At 44.7% G+C, this 21,239-nt stretch overlaps 2 protein-coding genes across 2 annotated transcripts in view; one reads left to right on the top strand and one right to left on the bottom strand.

The window, feature by feature from the left end:
• LOC311627719 (GPI-linked NAD(P)(+)--arginine ADP-ribosyltransferase 1-like) overlaps positions 1-915 on the bottom strand; it is an 8,653-nt gene extending 7,738 nt beyond the window's left edge. Inside the window, exon 1 of the mRNA XM_084894279.1 lies at positions 799-915. The gene's annotated coding sequence lies outside the window, so the exon portion shown is untranslated. The remainder of the gene's footprint in view (positions 1-798) is intronic.
• The window catches only part of LOC311627652 (COMM domain-containing protein 9-like), a gene marked incomplete at its 5' end in the record, with an annotated part of 23,275 nt that extends 2,036 nt beyond the window's left edge, over positions 1-21,239 (top strand). The window contains 6 exons of the mRNA XM_084894138.1: positions 753-878; positions 4,822-4,947; positions 5,719-5,858; positions 6,827-6,861; positions 7,706-7,809; positions 21,207-21,239. Of these exons, the coding sequence (XP_084750264.1) occupies positions 753-878; positions 4,822-4,947; positions 5,719-5,858; positions 6,827-6,861; positions 7,706-7,809; positions 21,207-21,224 (549 nt within the window). The 3' untranslated portion in view covers positions 21,225-21,239. The remainder of the gene's footprint in view (positions 1-752; positions 879-4,821; positions 4,948-5,718; positions 5,859-6,826; positions 6,862-7,705; positions 7,810-21,206) is intronic.

The raw sequence follows: 21,239 nt of genomic DNA, 5'->3' as shown, positions 1-21,239 counted from the left end.
GGCACAGAGTTAAATTTTTTAACATTTTCTAATGGTGGTGTGCCTCATGATTTTTTTCATGAAACAAGTGTGCCTTTGCCCAAAAAAGGTTGAAAAACACTGCCCTAAAGAGTGGATCATATGCAAATTGTATGCAAATTAGCGAGGGAGGTTGTGGTGGGGGTTAGGAAGGAAGTGGGCAGCCCGCATTAGGTTCCCAGGCCCAATGGTCTGGGTACCAGATTAGGCACCCCTGAGGGAGAGGCCTGCTCTCAGGTCCCCTGAACTATGACCCACCTTCCTGCTGATCCAGTCAACAACCCTTCTTTATAGATCCTGCCTAAGAGTCAGCAAACCTCAGGGGAAAACCTTCCCTGATTGCCCCACTCCCTCCACCCCTGTTCTCTCCAGCAGAACCTTGTTGCTCCTTCCCTGTGAAGACAGTTCCTTTTTTTGAGGCCTGTGAGCTGCTTGCAGCTCTATGGCTGGGTTGTTTTCCACACCGAAATAGTCTCCTTCTCTTACTGCAATAATCCTGTCAAATAGTCTCTTTTGACTGGTCTAGATTATTTTTATTGGATAATACAGATTGCTAAATTGTTTCATTGCCTGTTGAATAGTTTACTCCCTTTACCCAGATTTGGAACTGTTTTTTCTGTGTGTGTTTTGGAACAATGACTGCCAGATTCATGCAGTGTTCTAGCATGTTTTAATCTGCTGTTTCTCTGACTGCTCCCTATGGCTATTTCCATACATTTTTGTTTCTATTTTAGTTTGAGTCTGTCTTTGTCCACCCCATGTTCCTCCTTCTTCACTTACCTGTGTCCTTGAGGTCAGCTCCTGTCTTCAGATCACTCCAGAGAGCCTTGCATGGAGAGGAGGTTCCTTCCCAGAGCCCGGTAAGCTGCTGACTCTGACCTCCACCTGAGACTTAGGCTCTTCTGTGGTCAAGGTCTGAATTTATACACCAAGGAGGATGTAAAAGAGTGGTTTCACTTTTGGTTTTGCTGGTTGTTTTTTTGTTTTTTGTTTTTTCTAAAAAAAATTAGCTGATTAGAAGGAATTCTGTTTATTTTATTGCAACTCTTTGTTTTAAAATTACTGTAATTAGAAGACTAATTAATTGTGTGTGTGTGTGTGTGTGTGTGTGTGTGTGTGTGTGTGTGAGAGAGAGAGAAAGAGAGAGAGAGCGAGAGAGAGCGAGAGAGAGAGAGAGAGAGAGAGAGAGAGAGAGCGCATCAATGAGGGTTAGGTTGAACACAAGATTGAAAACACCCATCACAAACAGGATAGAGATAAAATTTGGGAGAAGACATAGGTACATTTTGCAGATCAGTGATTTCCTCAGCTTTGCTGTTCTAATTCTTTTGTAACCTAAGGACAAAGGGAGAAGTATGCTCCCGTACTAATGAAATCTGTTAGTTTTTATTTCCGTAAAGGACTTTTATGCTAGACTTAGTTTCAAGTCTTGAAACTCTGTTTCCCAGAAATGGTTAGTTTGAAAATGAACAAATCTTTCAATATTTTATTACCTGATTTGGATCATCCAACTCCAAAGTGTGCTAAGCTCTTAATGGTGTGTTGTGTAAAAATCCAAAGAGCATATTTTGTGTTTATGGAGAGAAAAAAGAGAATTTTGCTATTTTTGTATCCTTCATATTAGAATTTTCTAGTAATGTTATTTCTGACAGTTGATCCCCAGACTTAAACCCATGTAAAGCATTTTGCTTTATCATGTTGTTGTGGGTTGAACCCCGGGTTCAAAATAAGACCACCGGAGGCTGATGATTTATTTTAAAAGCAGGCAAAGATTTATTGAAATATCTGGCCAGGACAGCCGCAAGAGTACCACATGTAGGCGGACCCTACAGGACTGCGAGGCTTTAGGGCACACATGTCAAACACAAGGCCCGCGGGCCCAATCCGGCCCGCCAGGCCTTGCAATGTGGCCCGCACCGCGCTGTCATCACTGCACTCCGCTGCGTTCCATCACAATGACACGCGGTGACATAGGAGGCTTGTGATCTCGCTGGCCGCCTCGCCGGCCGCTGTACTTGCTATCTATTACACATGCGCATAGATAACAAGTCACGCGAGATTCAGGAGGCGTGACCTATAGTCTGGCATCCGATGTGGTTGTGCGGGTGGCAGAGCAGAGGAGAGAGCGAGTGTGCGGGCATAAAAAATACACAGCAGAAGCTGCCAGTTCCTGGCATAAAGTGCAGGCATAAAAATCGCAACAGAATCTGCTATCTGTACCCAGCCAGGCATTTATTGACTGACTTTTTTTTTCTCCACTCCATCTGCCAAATCAAGCTATCCCTGTGCAGTTTTCAACTTTTTCCTTCTAACGCAGATTTCCAATAAACTACATCTTTTACTGCCAATATTGATCCCAAAATGTCCAGGAAAAGAAAAGTTGACGGTGAAGGCAGACAATTTAATGACAAATGGGAAAATGAATACATGTTTGTGCTTAGAGAGGGCAAACCAGTGTGTATATTGTGTTATGAGAGTGTCGGTGATGAAAGAGTACAATATACGTCGTCATTTTGACACCAAACATAATGTTAAGTATGGCAAATATACTTTGGAAGAAAAGCATAAAATTGTTAAAGAACTAAAAGGCAAACTACAATCACAGCAGCAAATGTTTACAAAGGCTACAGCGAAAAATGATGCTGCAGTGAAAGCAAGCTTTATAGTGGCTGAAGAAATTGCCCGTACTTCAAGGTGTTTTTCAGAGGGTGCCTTTTTGAAGCAATGCATGCTAAAAGTGTGTGAGCAAGTATGCCCAGACCAGATACAGAGTTTTCAAAATGTCAGTTTGTCAAGAAACACCATTGCAGATAGAGTTCAAGAACTCTCAGGAAATCTATCATCACAGCTGGCTGAACAGGCATGCAGTTATCTCGCTTTTTCACTTGCTATCGATGAAAGCACAGACAACACTGATACAGCGCAGCTGTCCATCTTTATACGTGCTACGAAGACCGACCTCTCTGTCACTGAGGAACTTTTGGATGTAGCTGCCGTGCATGGGACGACGACTGGTAGAGATATATTTGAGGCTGTGGAGAAATCTATAAATAATTTTAAATTACCCTGGGAAAAGTTGGTGGGGCTAACTACCAATGGCGCACCTTCAATGTGCGGAGAAAAGAAAGGCTTGGTTGAACTAATGAAGGAAAGAATGCAAAAAAGTCACTGCCACACACCCTTGATTACTTATCATTGCATTATCCACCAAGAGGCTATGTGTGGAAAAGTTCTGGACATGAATGACATAATGACCACAGTCATTAAAACTATTAACTTTATACGGGCACGTGGCCTGAATCATCGCCAGTTCCAGCAGTTTTTACAGGAGGTGGCTGCAGAGCATGGAGACGTGCCATACCACACAGAAGTAAGATGGCTGAGCAAGAGCGCAGTCCTCAAAAGATTTTTTGAGCTCAGAGAACAAATTGCTCTTTTCATGGAAAGTAAAGGAAAGCCCTTGCCTGAACTGCCGGATCCTGCCTGGCTATGTGATTTTGCTATGATGTGTGACATATGCGAGCATCTCGCCCAACTGAATCTGAAGCTGCAGGGACGCAAACAAGTCATCACGAAGATGTCTGACATGATCACAGCATTCCAGCGTAAACTTCAACTATGGAAGTCCCAACTGGAACAGGACAATCTTGCCCACTTTCCCGTTTGTTTGAGTATCTCAACCACTATTTCTGGTACTTTTCCTTGTAGTCGGCTGGCTACCAAAGTTAGCCGTTTACTAAGTGAATTTGAGCGGCGCTTCTCTGACTTTAGAACACAGCACTCAGGCTTTGACATCTTTGCCAATCCTTTTACAGTTGATGTCAACAATGTGCCCCATCACCTTCAGATGGAGATAATCGAGCTTCAGTCTGACAGTGGCCTGAAATCAAGGTTTCAGGATGTTGAAATTGAGGACTTCTACCCTCTACTGCCCCCTGACTCAATGCCAGAGCTCCGACTTCATGCTGCCCGTATTCTATCCATGTTCGGGAGCACCTATCTTTGTGAACAGATGTTCTCAATAATGAATCTGAACAAAAACAAGCACAGATCACGCATTACCGATGACAACCTCCATGCTGTTTTGCGGGTTGCTACAGCCCAAGAAATAAAACCGAACATTGACTCATTGATCCGGGGAAAACGGTGTCAGACATCTAGCCAGAAAACAAAACAATGAGCATTTTAGGTACATTCCAATATTACTGTTTTGCTTGATACCAATATTACTGTTTTGCTTGATAGCATGTGAGTTGGTTAACAGCACTGTTAAGGAAAAGATTGTTCCACTCATTTTAAATTCACATTTCTGGTTAACATTGTCAGTTTATGACTGTTAAGTAAACCATTCGGCCCGCGATTTAGGCTGGATTTTAGATTTTGGCCCCTTCTCTGATTGAGTTCGACACCCCTAGTCTAAGGTTTTCTGTTTTGCTAGGCTGCCCCGACTTGGCCCATTGGCCAAAGAGAGCAGGAACTTGTGAGAGCTTTTTGCTTTCTGCACCCATTGGCATTCTCCATTGCCCATTCTTCAGCTCAGAGTCTAGGATATATGAACAAAAAGAAAACCCAGGGAGCTCACCACCATGTCATTCCTTGGTCAGGAGGGCGGTCCACAGCAGGTTGTCTTCTCTCCCTCTCTTAGTTGTCTTAGGTTTGTTTTCCATATAGTGCCCAGGATTGCTAGTTGTACTTACTGGGAAGAAGGAGGAAAAGTGCTTCTCATCCATCTTCCCTAGGTACATTATGTTCTAGAGCACGTATTTTTGGTGATTTGTTTTCCATCTGTGGACTAATTCATAGGCTTCCTCAAAAGACGTTGTCAGACAGCTATGCCAACAGAGCTTTTCCAGTTCAGCCCTCGGCTCGAAAGAACTGCTGGATACCACGTGCTCCAGCTTGTCGGTGACCCAGGAGGAGGCAGAGCAAGTAAGTGTGACCAGCAGTGACCTTTGACGATCGGGCTCTCAACTCCTCAGTCTCTTTCTTGACCCCCCTGCCCTCATGGCTGTGTCCAGGAAATGTTCCCCTTACATGTCTGTCGACACGAAAGCAAACTTAGATTTTTTATTTTTTTAGTGTCAGTGAACTGAACACCTTTGTTTGGAACCTTTATTTCTTTGTTGGAAATGAGGCATGGCTGGGAGACCTTACCCAGAATCAGAGCTCCTGACCGTTTCCTTTTCTGACTTGTTACCTACACAGTGTGGCCAAAAAGCAACCTTTTTACGGTTTTTCATTCCAGGCCTGTAACTTGCTGATGCTTACTAAATGTTGGTTGGATACTTAGGCAGACTTTTCAGGGATCCCTGGGCAGAAACTGGGAGGATGTTGTTAGATCGGCTGGGCCTCTCCTCGGCTCAGCTGATGGCCAAGAGGAAGGGGAAAGTGTGGCTCCTGGTCTGGAGCTCTCACAGCCTTATTTTTCCAGGGCAAACAGTTTTCTAACACAAGAGGTCACCCAAACTGGCCCATGTTGTTGTTGGTGTTGTTATTATTTCAGCCTGGAGCTTTGTTCACTGAGGTTGGCACATGGGCATTGGCATTGACAGCAGAGGCCTCGGGGCTGGTGGGACTCCATTGAATGACTAGCAAAGTGTGGCAGGCTGGGAGGAGAGCCCTGTCCCCTGTTCCCTGTCCCCATCTCCATCTCCTGGCCCGCTTCTCCTCACCACCCAGGACTCCCCATCTTTCCTGCAGCTGCTCCAGGCCCTGCACCGCCTCACCAGGCTGGCGGCGTTCCGGGACCTGTCCACTCCCGAGGCTGTGCTGGCTCTCTTTCCTGCAAATTTTCACAAGAACCTCAAAAACCTGCTGACAAAAATCATCCTAGAAAACATGTGAGTGCTCCTTTCTCCAGAGTTCCTTGTAAGCTTTATATTTGTTCTTCCTGTTCTAGAATGAATACGTTCATTCTTGAAAAGCACACACGGTGAGCAAAAAGAAGCCCCGATCCCGCCCCCCAGAGGGTCGCAGTGTGCATTCCTTAGCAGGAGCCTCTGGGGGTGCATTCCTTAGCAGGAGTCTCGGGGGGACAGGGTTGGAAGGCATTTCTGTTTTTAACGCAGTGGGGAGATGCCCCTTTATAATGAGCTGGTTTGCAACGAACAGTATTAACGTTAATGATATTTCAGGTCCTTACATACTTACCTCCAGTAACATTTGTAGTGGCTAAACAGATTCTATTGTATAAAGAAATTCTGTGTAATTCAGTTAAGAAATTCCCAAGGGTCAGACACTTAAGCTGTTGGCCATGTTCACTTCAGTGAACAATTTGTCACAGAAACTTGCTTTGCCTGCGTACTTATTCCCTTACCGGGCTACAGGCCCTGGGCGGCCCTGGGCAGTGTGGCTCAGTTGGTTGGGCATCGCCCTGTGCACCAAGAGGTTGCTGGCTCCATTCCCAGTCGGCACGTGCTGGCTGTGGGCTTCTCCTGTAGCAGGCATGCAGAAGGCAGCCGATTGATGTTTCTCTCTTGCATCAATGTTTCTCTCTCAAATCAATATAAAAAGGAGAATAGGCTAACCTTTTCTCTGCTTGTCTGAGATCAATGGCCAAGAAGATGGCAGTACATTGAGCCCTTTCCTTTTTTTAAGTGGTGAAAACGAGCAGCACTTTGTCCTTAAAGTCACTGAGCTTTACAAACAAACAAACGTCTGCTCACTGGAGTGAGGTGTTCCTGTGGTCCTTTCCTATCAGGAGGTGATCACAGGTTTGGGGGTCACAGAGCAGGGCAGAGGGCCTGGTCCCTGGGTCTCTCCCGTTATCCTTTCCATCATGTTCACCTCATCTTTCCCTCTAACACAGATCTACGTGGCGAGCAGAAGCCCAGGCTAACCTGAGTGAGTTCCACGAAATGTGCCTTTTCCTCCTCACCCTCCTTCCCAGCCCAGCTCCCAACCTGCCAGGTGGCGAGGTTTTTTTAACCGAAAATCAAAGGGAATTAACCTAATCCCAAGCTCAACATGTATGTGGGTTTTTAAAATTCCACTTATTAATTTTTTTCTGATTATAAACTTAATATAATACAGGCATGTTGTAAAAAAACAAACCAACAAACTGAAATTTCCAAGTAATAAGTGAGATACTTAAGATAATGATATTTCCATTAGGAAAGAAAGACATAATTGAAATTAGTGTGAAAGATTGAATCAAAGTGGGTATTTGATAAAGGATCACGAAATTTACTCGGGGCTAGTCACTCCGCTGAAGAACTCTGCCTGCATTGCTCATTAGTCCTCCCAGCACTTGGGAGCGAGGCTCAGATTACCCCCATTTTACAGATGAGGAAGCAGAGGCTCAGAGGTCAGGCAAGCGGTGGAACCATCTCCTAGCCAAGTCTTTGTCTCTCAAACAAAAGCTCTTTCCACTGTTGTCGAAGCTGCACGTTTCCTAAGCCTCAGGCCTCCACCCGTCTTCTCTACCTGCGTCCCTTCTCATCTTGTCCTGCCTCCCAGGGGCCGGGGTTCAGGCAGCAGCTTGGAGAGGCTGCCACCGCAAGTCAGCACTCAGCACAGGTGGCAGGGAGCAGTGGGCCCATCTGTCTCCCTCCGTGGGACAGCCCATTGCGTGAACTGTCATTGTGAGCACGCTTGGCATTTTCTCAGTGCCTGTCACAGAGTAAGGGCTCGGTAAATGGGGGGATGTGAGCGCTGAGCTGGGCTGTCCTCCCCTCCTCCCCCACAGTCTCTCTGCCGCGCCTGGTGGACCTGGACTGGAGGGTGGACATCAAAACCGCCTCCGACAGCATCAGCCGCATGGTGGTGCCCACCTGCCTGCTCCAGATGAAGGTACGGCTATCGTCATCCTCACTAGGAGGACGGGAGGGCGGCAGCGATTCGGCACCCCTGGGGGCCATGGGCAATGCCAGTCTCCCTGGTTCTGGGCCCTCTCGCTCCTTAAGCAAAAAAGCTTCAGCTCTTCCCCGGACACGGCATTTATGACGAAGTATATGTGCTCTACCTCAGTCACACAGACACATGCACACACCGAGAGGAGAAATTTTGAAATAATGAGACGGCAAATCAAATTATAAAAATAATTTGCCTATGCCTAAAGGTCACCTCATACACCCACAGAAACCTGAGCTCCAACGGGAGAGCATGCATTCAGATCTCAGATGGCCTCCATACGCTGGTCGCCGGCGGCCGGCGGCCTGTCCAGTGTGGCCGGGTTACTGCTCCTCCTTCCTGCCTTCTGGAGAGTCCGTTCATTTTCTTGGTCTCACGCTCTTGCCTCATTGGTGGTATCTTCACAGTTCTTTCCAGGAATCTTTTAAAGCCACGGACCTATTTTTTTTACAAATATATTTTATTGATTTTTTTACAAAGAGGAAGGGAGAGGGATAGAGAGCTAGAAACATCGAACAGCTGCCTCCTGCACTCCCCCCACCGGAGATGTGCCCGCAACTAATGTACATGCCCTTGACCGGAATCGAACCTGGGACCTTTCAGTCCGCAGATCGATGCTCTATCCACTGAGCCAAACCGGTTTTGGCAACTACGGACCCATTTTAAGGGTTTGTTTGGTTACATTTAGATAATGCAATGCTGTATTTACTCAACCAGACACAGAGACTCAGCACCTCGAAGAAAATGAAATTGTGCCTCTAACAATGAAGTTTTTAGATATTAGTAAAGCGTGCTTTTAAAGAAAGCTATAAATACAAATACAGGTCGTGGTGCAGCAGTGGGCAAAGGTAGGCTGACGGTTGTTCGTCTGGGACAAAACACGCAGGTTATGATGATTACAGTCGCTTCATTGACTCGGTGAACGGCAAGTTCAATATTTATTCAATATTGTACTAACCAGAATTAAATATGAATTAACAAATTAACAAGTTCGTTGGAACAAAAAGAGGAAGCCGATTATTTCTGCTAGCAATCTGTATTTTAGCTTCTATTCAAGTACATTGCAGGGACCAACAATTTCTGTTCCTATCTCATAGGAGATAACCGATGACAGAAATTAGGCTGATGCAGATCGATTGAACTTGCTGACACTAAGATCTTTACCATAACCAGGAAGAACACTGCCTGCATGTTCCTATTTAACTTCCCTCTCCTTATGAAAGCCACCAGCTAGGCCAGAGATGTGAAGTTCGTTTTTCAGACAGGAATCAGCCATCTTCTCAGGAAGACAGGACCTGAACTTACCAACACCTGTTTCATGAGTATTGGCTTTCATCACAGCAGGCAGCCAAACCTGCCTTTGGCAACACTAGGAGTCTACAGATGATAGCGTCTGTGCCTGAACTGCCTCGGAGTCTGTCACATTTGAACACATTTTCTGTATGTGATAAAATAGCAAACGTTGTTTGAATGACCTATAGCCTCAAAATCAGATTCACAAAAGAGTTCATTCCACCACTGTGCCTCCACTTACTAAAGACAAAGCCCAAAATAGACAAAAGACGTTTGGTTTCATTTCTCATTCTTATCTCAATTCTGAGAAATGCTTGTTTTTGTGAAGAGTATTTGCTAAAAATATAAATGTCTATATTGCCTGACATTTTCCCTTGATCATTCCTCCCAGCTGCCTCTTCTAAAATCTGGGGGGAGATATTTGGCAAGAAGAAAGAGAGGGAGAAGAGGAAGACATTTCAGATAACCCAGGAGTATTAGTAACAATCCAGTCTTCCTTTGTTTTAACACCAGTTGTGTAGTGTTTTCCCTTCAATGGGCAAGTCTACAACACCAGCAGGGTGGCCTACAGTAGAACTCATTCTGACACTGTCCACCTGAATAGAGTCCCATCTCACTGGCAAAGGGCTCAGTTCCACCTTCTGATTGAAGTCCCAAGGTGCAGGTCCCCTGGGCACTCACAACTTCAGTCCATGTTGACTACAAATCAGTATTCAATTCTGGTCAAGAGCATGCACCTTGGTTGCAGGCACCTTCCTAGTAGGAGGTATGCAGGAGGCAGCTGATCAATGTTTCTCTCTCATTGATGTTTCTAACTCTCTATCTCTCTGTAAAAAATAAATAAAAATATATTTTAAAAAATAGGTATCTCTGGTCACAGCTCTCTACCTGGTATAGGCCCTCTATGTAAAAAAATAAAATAAAATAAATTAGCATTTAAGAGAGAAATTAAAAGCTTTTCCTGAGTCTCCTGGGTCTTAATTTTCTTTAGCTCAAAACAATCCCTTTCCAAATTGGCACATGTATTCCGTATTCCCTCACTATACAGAATTAAGACAACTGTGAGGTTGAGGAAGAATGGCAGAGTGTAGATTCTAAGAAAAGAAATTAAGCTAGAATGTAGGAAGAGGAAAAAGAGTGATTGTGGAAGGAACTGGTTGTGGCCAGATCAAGAGAAGCCTTGAAGGCCATGGCCAGGTACTAGGATTATAACCTAAAACAATGAGGAGTTTTCAAAATTTTGTAAACAAATGATTTAAATATGAGTTTCAGGATGCAATATCCAAGATGAACTACAATAGGGAGAAAAATAACAGATTTAACAGCTTTTCATACAAATAAGTCAAATAAATAGGATAAACTAATGCCCAATCCTATATAATAAAAGCATAATATGCAAATTGACCAAATGGCCATACAGTGGAACAACCATCTGGACACCATCCGGGACCACGCTATGACACGCACTGGCGCCAGGCCAGCCAAGTCGAGTACAATGCGATTGGTCACGGCCCCGGCCATCGCCCCATGATTGCCCTGCAGAGGGAGGCTGAGCCACTGGCCAGAAGGGCGATCAGTCAGGGGGCTCTGCAATTGCCCCAATGAGGGAAGCAGAGGGGTGTGGTGGCAGTAGTTGTCAGCGTCAGACCAAGGGGTGGGGGATGCAGGCAGGGGCAGGGCCACAGGGCCACAAGGGAGCTGGGGTCGCAAAGGCTTACCCTTGCAGAATTGCTGGCCTTGGGCTGTTAGTGTTTTTTTGTTTGTTTGTTTGTTTTGTTTTGTTTTTATAAAGGTACTAGAGGCCTGGTGCACGAAATTCTTTCACGGGGTGGGGATGGGGGATGGGTGGTGGTGTCCCTCAGCCCATCCTACACCCTCTCCAATCTGGGACCCCTCAAGGGATGTTTGACTTCCCGTTTAGGCCTGTTCCTGGGCAGTCGGTCATCCTTCTCACAATCCAGGACTGCTGGCTCCCAACTGCTCGCCTGCCTGCCTTCCTGATTGCCCCTAACCACTCTGCCAGCCAGCCTGATTGATGTCTAAATGCTCCCCTGCCAGCCTGTTTGCCCCTAACTTCCCTCCTCTTCCAGCCTGGTCACCCTTAACTGCCCTCCCCTGAAGGCTTGATTGCCCCCAACTGCCCTCCCTTGTAGACTTGGTCCCTCTCAATTTCCCTCCCTTGCAGGCCTGGTCCCTCCCAACTGTCCTCTCCTGCTGGCCATCTAGTGGTGGCCATGTTGTGTCCACATTGGGCAGGATCTTTGACCATATGGGGGCAGCCATATTGTGTGTTGGAGCGATGGTCAATTTGCATATAACTCTTTTATTAGATAGGATAGAGGCCTGGTGCACAGGTGGAGGCCAGCTGGTTTGCCCTTAAGGGTGTCCCAGATCAGGGCGGTGGTTCTCTTGGAGCATGGGGTGGCCTGAGCAAGAGGCCTGTGGTGGTTTGCAGCCCGGCCGTGCCCCCTGGTAACCCAAGTGGAGGCCCTGGTATCTGGAATTTATTCACATTCTACAACTGAAGCTTTGTAGCTGGAGCGGAGCCAAGTCTCCTGCTCGCTCCTTGGCCAGCGGCCATTTCTATTGGGACTTATGTACCTTCTATAATTGAAACTTTGTAGCCTTAAACAGAGGCCTGGGCCAGAGGGTGTATGGAAAGCTTTGCTTCCTCTGATAACCGGGGCAACCCTAGCCTGCTCTCTCCAGCTCCTTGGCTGTTGCTATGTCTGTTTGAATTTGTTCACCTTCTATAATTGAAACTTTGTAGCCTTGAGTGGAGGCCTATGCTGGCAAGAGCAGGTGGAAAGCTTGGCTTCTTCCGTTGCCTGGGAAACCCATCCTCCCTCCTGCTCTCTGTGGCCATAGCCATCTTGGTTGGGTTTATTTGCATACTTGTTCTGATTGGCTGGTGGGCCTGACTCGTGGGTATGGTGGAGTAATGGTTAATTTGCATATTACTCTTTTATTAGGTAGGATAGTAGTGCACCTTGGTTCACAAAGTAATGAACTTGTGTGTGTCCATGGTCAGAGGAGCCACCAGGAGATGCTATGTTTGTGCATAGTTAGTTCGGTAAAAGGGAGAAGAGGGTTTCCTGGATGGTAGAGACTGCATGAACCAAAGGTAGTGGGGAACGTCAGTAGAGATGCATTAGATTGTAGTGAGAGGTTGAAGTGGGAGGTTGTTTCTTCTCCAATCTGTATCCCTTGTATTGAGCTAAGGGTCCAACATAGGGCAAATATTTGATAAAAACTTTATCCCTAGTGCATAGGTGGGAACCTTTTTACTGCCATGGGCCTCATTTGCAAGCCATACACACTTATCAACTTAAAAATTAGCCTGCCATATTTGGTCAAACATTTATTAATTGACCCCTAGTGTTTGGCAGGGCCAGACTAGATGATTTTATGGGCCTCGTACAGCCCACGTGCAGAACGATCCCCACCCCTGCTTACTGATGATGGGTGCTGGCAGATGCTTAATAAGCACTTAGGGAACTGGTGAAAACTACAAGGGTGGATATATAATGGGAAAGGCTATGAGAGTTAGCCACAATCCACCTATTGCCAATAAATACTTAAAGATGTCATTGTAATATTAAGAAAAGAGCTTTCTCTAGGAGTCAGGGATGACTCTAAGTTATCTAGCTGAGGTGAATGTTCATTATAAGAAGACAGAAAAGGAATAAGTGAGGGATAGAAGCTGTCAGAGTTGTACGTTTATTTAATAAATGCCTTGATTGTCTAGTATGTCACTCAAAGATAATGTCAGACAGAGCTTTCTGGTAATAATGTGAAAGACAGGTTGGAGAAGTAGGAGGCATGGAGAGCCTGCTGGGAGTAGTTGAGTGTGCGATTGAAGAAGCTGCAGTGAAACAGCACAAGAAGAGCTGTGACTGAAGCTACTATCTGTCTGCTAGGCCAGGGACCTCTTCACCTTCACTCTTAACATCTAAGACAATGGGTGGGTAAGGTGGCCCAATACACTCTGAAGGTTTGGGTTAAAAAAAATCTCTCCTTTCTACCATATCGAGGATATGGGAACTCTTGCACCCTGTTATGAAGCAGTTAGACTAGGATGAAGCACTGACATCCTGACTAGGCCAAGTTTCACACTAATTAGTGTATATAAAGTAGCTTCCTCCTTCTCAGATATCCTGGCCATATGGAAGCTGGATTTCCCTTTTCTGAGTTCCCAGAGAGTCCCAGATTTGCCAATAAAAAATTTCTAGAAAATTCTCAGCAGGTTTAACTTCCTAATCCTCCTTCCACTTCAACCCTCTCATTCACTCCACCTCCCTCCCCCACAAACCCCTATTTCATTCCCAAAAGAAGCAGGTGATCCTGGAGTCCAATAGCTTCTGCTCAATGCTTGCACTCCTTTGGCCAAGATGGTAGTACATCTCAGTTCTGTTCCTCTTTTGAGGCCTACTTAGAGCTTGAGGGGAATACATAAGGGCACTATGTGTTCCTGCCTAGAAACAGGAATGTTTGTAGTATTCCCTGATAGTTCTTAGGGTACCAGATTTATATAGATGTTTATTATAGACTAGAGGCCCAATGCACGAAGATTTGTGCAAGAATGGGCCTTCATTCCCCTGGCTACAGGCACTGCCTCAGCTCTGGCCCAGAGCTGCCTTTCCACCTTCCCACGATGCCCAGAGGCCTGAAGCAGCTTGGGTGGTGCAGATCGCCTGCGTCATTGCCATGGCCACGATGCAAGCATCCCGCCCAGCCCTCAGACACTTGGCGCCTCTGTATGTACATTAACCTGCCATCTTTGTTGGTTTAATTTGCATACTCTCTCCTGATTGACTGGTGGGCATTTTGAGGGTATGGGCAATTTGCATCTCACTCTATAATTATTGTAGATTTTTTTCTCCTTTCTTCCTCCTCTTCTTCCTCCCCTTCTTCTTCTTCTTCTTCTTCTTCTTCTTCTTCTTCTTCTTCTTCTTCATCTTCAGGTAAGAGATATATAATTCATATATTTATTTATTTGAGAGAGAAAAAGAGGGAGAGAGAAATATTGACTTGTTGTTCTACTCATTTATACATTCATTGGTTGATTCTTGTGTGTTCCCTGACTGGGGATTGACTGTGTAAACCTTGTTGTATTGGAACAACATTCTAACCAACTGAGCTACTCAGTTAAGGCACAGATGGTTCTCCAACCCCTACCAGGACTTAGTCTTTCTCTAAGAAATCTCAGGGGCTCAGACTCAGTGCTTGATGTTATAAGTCAATTACCTATGGGTCAGTTTGCCATTATAGGGTACATGCCCCATATAAACCAACATTAAGAAAAACAAATGTGCTAACCAGATAAAACCCAGATCTAAGAGCCAGAAACATATGCTGTGCATGTGGATAGTTCTCATTCTCAGAAATCCCAAGGGAAGGGGGAAAGTCAGTTTGCATATATTAACACGAGGGATTTTAGCTTTTGAACAGAGAGAGGGTTATCTAGCTCCCCAGAAGCTTCTGGGCTCCATTAAGACTGCCCATGTCACAATTCTAGCTTAAGTTCTTAGAGGTGACGAGATTCAAAGACATGATCATGGGTAAGGATGAAGGCTGCACACCCTTTGAGTCTGGTTCAATCCCTGGTGTTTGAGGTGTGTGGGCTGTGGATGCTTGATTCCTGGTGCTGTCACAGCACCTACAGTAGCTGGTTTAGGAGCATAAGGCTGCTGTCTCTGTGAGGGCGTGGGAGGCAGTTCCCTTATACTCCATCACTGCCTACTTGCTTATTCCAATTTGGGATCAGCAGCATTCTCAGAACCCCTAAGCTGACCTTGATACAGTTTTTATATCATGTCCTTCTCATAGAGGGGGAGAGTTACCCAGGAGAGAGCAGAGATAGGCACCACTGCAGAGACATTTAGCTTTCAGCACTTTCAAAGAGGTAGGGTCTCCAAACACACACACACACACACACACACACACACACACACACACACCCCAATGCTCCAACCAAGTGAGCCACACTGGCCAGGGCTGTTTGCCTATAGTTTTGTGTCTGACCTCATCTGAAAGTGCACCTCAGTAAAAAAATAAATGTCATAAAAGACAAGTGTCAAAAACAACTGAGATTATTTATTTTAAAGTTAGTGCTTTAAAAGCAGGGCTACATTCTACCACAAGGGCTGAAGGCACAAAATGCACCAGAAATGAGCTTGAAAGATCCTAAATTCTTACTAATTTACTATGAAAAGTAAGATATGTGGCTGAGTTTGACTGTGTAACTGTTCATTCTGCAAATTAACTTCCATGCCATGTAGAATAAACTATATGTTAGTCTGGATTGGTTTCAAAAAGTGATCATTTGAAGCCTTTATATGTAGTTTGCTCAACATTAATCACAGCAATCGTCTAGAACTTAAACCCACGGAGGATTTTTGCTTGAGGGTGATTGTATCACTGACACTGTTAGCATTGTTGTGCATGGTGGTAAGAGTCAGGTTGATTTTCAGTTAGTTTTATTACAGTTTTATTTTTTTTACAGATGATTAGTCTTCTAATGCTGGTCTGCAGCTCATTCATTACTCCTCTAATGCTGGACTGCAGCCAAGCTTCTCTCTCGTTCAGGCCACCCCTCACCCTGCAGCCCTAACCAGTCTTTCAATTGGGGACAAGGAAAGTGGGCTTTGCTCAGGGTACTGGAGGGTTCAGACTTAGGGGGCAGGGCTTACCAGGAGGGTCCCACTCCTTCCCCATGTGGAGTCCGCCCCCACTCCCTCAGGCCAGACCAGCACTGTGGTCCAGAACATCCCGCCCTGACCTTCTCAGGGTAACCCTTCATCTGGTCCACACACGCCCTTGACGCCTCCATGCCTTCCTGTGGCATTAGTCCTGCAAGCAAGTTCCACAAGAGGTGGAAGCAGGACTGGGGAACTTCCCCCTAGAGGAGGGAAGATGGCCTGGGGCTATAGGAGGTCCTTGTTGCTCCCTTTCACTGCTCCTGTGGGGCAGCAACTGGAAACATAGAGGGAACTACAGGGAGGGGTGGTTCGAAAGGACACTTTGTTGTTAAAGGCTTGGTGGACATGTTTGTGCATGAGCTTCAGAGCCTGCCTGGTGGGCAACCTGGGGAAGAGCTAGAAGGGGTGTGGCCCCCTTCCAGAGCAGGAGACCTGGCCATACTTCAGGCATTGCCTGAGCTCCTGGTCTTTGTGGGAACAGGCGCCCCCTCCTGGGGAGGAGCCAGCCTTAGGGGTTCTGTTGTGCTGCCTCAGGCTTCATGTGGCCTGTAGAGCAAAGGAAGCTCCACCTTGGAGCCTGATGGGAAAGTGAGTGTCTGAGGTGGCAGAAGCCTGGAGGGGTCGTGCTCCTGGGCTGGGGGCTCACCCTGCCATGGACGGTCAGAGCAGGCCTGTCTGACACAGGGAGGGGGTCATTTTTGACACAATTGTTTTCAGCAGTCATGGTGAAATGAAAGCAGTAGCAATGATGTTCAGTTAAGAAACACAGATAGTGAAAAACTTTATTTTGTTGAGGTTCGTACACATAATTATCCTAAGGAAAAAACACAAATTACACAAAGAACAGTAATGGATTAATACTTTTAAATTACGCACCAGGTCTGTCCCCGTCCACGCCAGCCCCGCCTGGAGCCCCCACCACTGGGGGCGAGGGAGACCCTGCAGGGCCCGGGGGCACGGGGCGGCGGCCGGGCTGCTCTCATGGCCGCCGGTCGTCAGTGTATTTTTTTAAGGGAGGAAACTTAGTAGGCATTTATGTGCTAAGGTAACATACAATAACATTATAGTTTCTGTTTTGGAGTCTGAATGATTGTAAGTTTGCAAAAACATTGCTCTCTGTTATGGGTTGAATTGTGATTCTCCCACATGCAGCAAAGTATATATTATGTCCTAACATCCCCCAACCTTCTCAACCTCCTCTCCAGTCCAAGAATATGGCCTCATTGGGAAGGAAGGTCATTGCACATGCAATTCCTTAGGATGAGGTCATGTTGGAGTAGGGTGGGCATCTAATCCAAGTGACTGGTGTCCTTATGAAAAGAACAGGGGTGAAGAGAAAGAGAGGGCACACTGAGTAAAGATAGCCTCCTGAACACACACACACACACACACACACACACACACACACACACACTGGGAGAACCCATGTGACCAAGAAGGCAGAGATCTGCATTAGGAAGTTGCAAGCCAAGGGTTTCTGGCAAACACTGGAACTAAGACAAGGGCATGAAACAGATTCTTCTCTAGCTGCTTCAAAGAATGTATTGACCCAGCTGACACATTGGAGCCAATCCATTTCATTGTGTTAAGGTGCCCATTGTGGCACTTTGTTACAGAAGCACTAGGAAAGTGATACATGTGTCTCCAACATACTCATGTTCACTAGACAGCATACTTAGAATGTGGCACTTGTCTTTGCTCATAGATCACCAGAGAACACTTCTTGTTAATTTCAGTTCTGAAAGGTTTATTTAGTTTGATGCAGCAGATAATAAATGATTAGGAAACATGGATATTTTGGTAGAAATTTATACAAATCACACTTCACAATAAATTACAGAAACTATGATTCCCTGTCTTGTTTCTTAGGGATCAACTTTTGCAGCTTTCAATGAACTCCATAATTGGAAAGTCACCGTAAATATCTATTGATAAACATTTCTGAAGATATTTTGCCAAATTTGGAGACAATGAACATTGCCACTGACATTATTTGATTCATTGCTTCAAAAGAAATGTTCTCTTGGTGCAAATGTACAGGGTATTTGTTTATTTTTTTTTTCATTTTTTTTAAATAAATAAGTTATTTATTTATTCATTTTTGGTCATATAAGACCATCATCTCTTCTCTCTTCTGATAGTCTTCAGAATTTCATTATCTTTTCTATGCCAATTTCTTTACATTTTTCATAGTTAATAGATTTCTACAGAATGTTTTTTGTATGTGTTCAAGGAACAATTGAAAACTTGTTTTACTGCATGTTGTTCAAGGATTGTTTTGGCTGATTGCTAATATTTTTGTGTCTGATTGACCTCATCTGAAACTTCACCTATCGAAAGAAAAAAAAAAAGATGTCAGAAAAGTATCATACATTTAAGATAGTTTATTTTATTTTTACTACTGCAATAGCAGGGCCATCTTCTTTCATAGGGGTTGGAGCCAGAAAATGCACCTGAAGTGAGTTTGAAAGTTTGTTAAATTCTTACGAATTTACTGTGAAAGTTGTCTGTAGCTGAATTTAACTGTGTAACTGATAATTCTGCAAAATTACTTTCCATGAAGAATGAAATATTTTTAGTGTATTAATTTTAAAAAATGATCATTTAAGCTTGCATATGTAGGTTACTCAACACTAACCATAGTAATTGTTTAGAATTTAGACCAATAGAAGATTTTTTTTTTTTTTAGGGAAACATGAATTTATATATTATTATTCAATGTATATTAATTTTTTTTATTGACTTTATTGGGGTTATACTGGTAAATAAAACTATAAAGGTTTCCCATGTACAACTCAGTAAAACATCTGCATCCTACATTATGCATTCACTGACCAAAGTAAAGTCTCTCTTTTTTTTTTTTTTAATATATTTTATTGATTTTGTACAGAGAGAAAGGGAGAGATAGAGAGTTAGAAACATCCATGAGAGAGTCATCGATCAGCTGCCTCTTGCACACCCCCTACCGGGGATATGCCCGCAACCAAGGTACATGCCCTTGACCGGAACCGAACCCGGGACCCTTCAGTCCATAAGCCGACGCTCTATCCATTGAGCCAAACCGGTTTCAGCACTTTTTTTTCTTTTTTCTTTTTTACCATTTTAATAAATCTTTATTGTTCAGATTATTACAAATGTGATCCTCTTCCCCCCCTCAATTGCTCCCCTTCACCAGGTTTCCACCCCACCCTCTGTCCTTTCCCCATCCCCCATTGTACTGATACATAGGTGCACAGTTGTTGTTCAGTCTCTTCCCGCACCCCCATTCCCCTTTTCCCCGAGAATCGTCAGTCTACTCCCCTTCCATACCTCTGATTCTATTATATTCAACAGTTAATATTGTTCAGCAGATTTTTTAATTCCCTTGGTTTTTAGATTCACTCATTGATAGCTACATATTTGTTGATCATAATTTTTATCTTTATCTTCTTCCTCTTCCTAAATAACCCCCTTCAGCAATTCATATAATTCTGGTTTGGTGGTGATGAACTCTTTTAGCTTTTTTTTATTTGTGAAGCTCTTTATCTGTCATTTGATTCTGAGTGATAGCTTTGCTGGGTAGATTATTTTTGGCTGTAGGTTCTTGCTATTCATCACCTTGAATATTTCTTGCCATTCCCGTCTGGCCTGCATGGTTTCTGTTGAGAAATCAGCTGACAATCTTATGGGTGCTCCTTTATATTATAGGTCCCTACCTGCTTTGCTCTTGCTGCTTTTAATATTCTCTCTTTGTCTTTTGCTCTTGGAATTTTAATTATGATGTGTCTTGGTGTGGTCCTCCTTGGATTCCTTTTGTTTGGGGTTCTGCGTGCTCCCTGGACTTGTAAGTCTATTTCTTTCCCCAGGTGGGGAAAGTTTTCTGTCACTATTTCTTCTTGTATTCTTTCGGTATCTTGCTCTCTCTCTTCTTCTGGAATCCCCATAATTCTGATGTTGGTTCGCTTGAAATTGTCCCAGAGGTTTCTTACACTATCTTCAACTTTCTGGATTCTCTTATCTTCTCCCTTTTGCAGAGGAGTGTCCTCTGGCTCTTTGTGTTCTAAATCTTTGTCTTGATTCTTGCGATCTTCCAGTCTGTTTTAAGGACTTTGTATAATATTTTTATTTCAGACAATGTTTTCTTCACTTCTAGTTGCTCCCTTTTCATATCCTCATAGGTGCCATTTATTTTATCAGCCTTTTTTAGGATATTGTTGAATAACCTTATAACTGTAGTTTTGAACTCAATGTCCAATCTTTTCTTTTCCTCCATCTCCTTCCTTTGTGTCCTTCTTCTTGTCTGCATTTTAGTTGTTTCCCTGATTTGATGGAATAGCTTTGTGTGCTAGGTGTTCTGGTAGAGCCCAGTAGCACAGTGTTCCCAGTTACCTGCGGTGGACAGTCTTGGTGTAGCCCTTTATGGGCTGCGTGTGCAGTCTTGTTGTTAAGCCTTGCTTATTGTTGGTATCACTGGGAAGCGTTGATCTCCAAGCCAATTGGCTGTGAGGATCAGCAGTGTCTCAGCTAGGAGGGCTTCTGTATTCAGCTTGGATAGGGCAGGGTCTCAGGGTGGCACAGACAATCTTTGGTTCCCTGTCAGTCTCGCCTTAGAAAAGTCCTGTTCCTGGAGATTTTCGGTAGATTGGTTGCAGGCGCACACACCTCTTTGGTAAAGGCGCATACAAGCTTTGGATTCTAGCCAGTTCCTCCTTAGAGAAAGCCAGCCTCTGGGAGAGCTTCTGTGCTCAGCCACAGATGGGGCGGAGTCTCGGGTTGGTGCAGACAAACTTTGTTTTCCCTTCGGCTCCTCCCCAAGTCCCGCAGTAATGGCCTCTGGCTTCACACACCTCCAAGAGATCTCTGCCCGCTGCCTGACAGTCTGGCCTCTCCCTGTCTGGGGCCGTCTATCAGAGCAATAGGGTGATTCTGTTTTCCTCTCGAACAAGAAAGCCAGCTGCGGGATAGCTGTTCGCCCTTTCTGCGCACCGGGAGTAAGCCAGCGCCTTTTTGTGCACACAGTTCTCCGTACCTTCACAGTTCCTGAGGTTCAGCGTGCCTTCTCTCTCCTTCCCAGATGGCAGAGCCTCCTCTCAGCTAGCCTTCGGCGCTTCAGGGCAATGCCTCCCCTGTTTTTCAGTTCTAAATTCAAATTTGTTGTGGTAGGCTGCATTTCGGTGTCTACCCTAAGCTGCCATCTTGGTTTCTCCCCCAATAGAAGATTTTTGCAAGAAGGTTATTACATCGTTAACATTGTTAGTATTGTTGTGGCAAGGAGATAAGAATCAGATAGACTTTTAGTTAGTTTTATTGCTACTTTAAAATTCTTTATAGATGATTCACCTCCTTGTGCTTACATCTGGGCAGACTGCATCTACCTCCTGACCCTTGGTACCAGTG

This window comes from Pipistrellus hanaki, assembly GCF_964339955.1.
Source record: "Pipistrellus hanaki genome assembly, chromosome: 9".
Lineage (NCBI taxonomy): Eukaryota > Metazoa > Chordata > Mammalia > Chiroptera > Vespertilionidae > Pipistrellus > Pipistrellus hanaki.
This window is presented reverse-complemented; position numbering and strand designations above follow the sequence as displayed.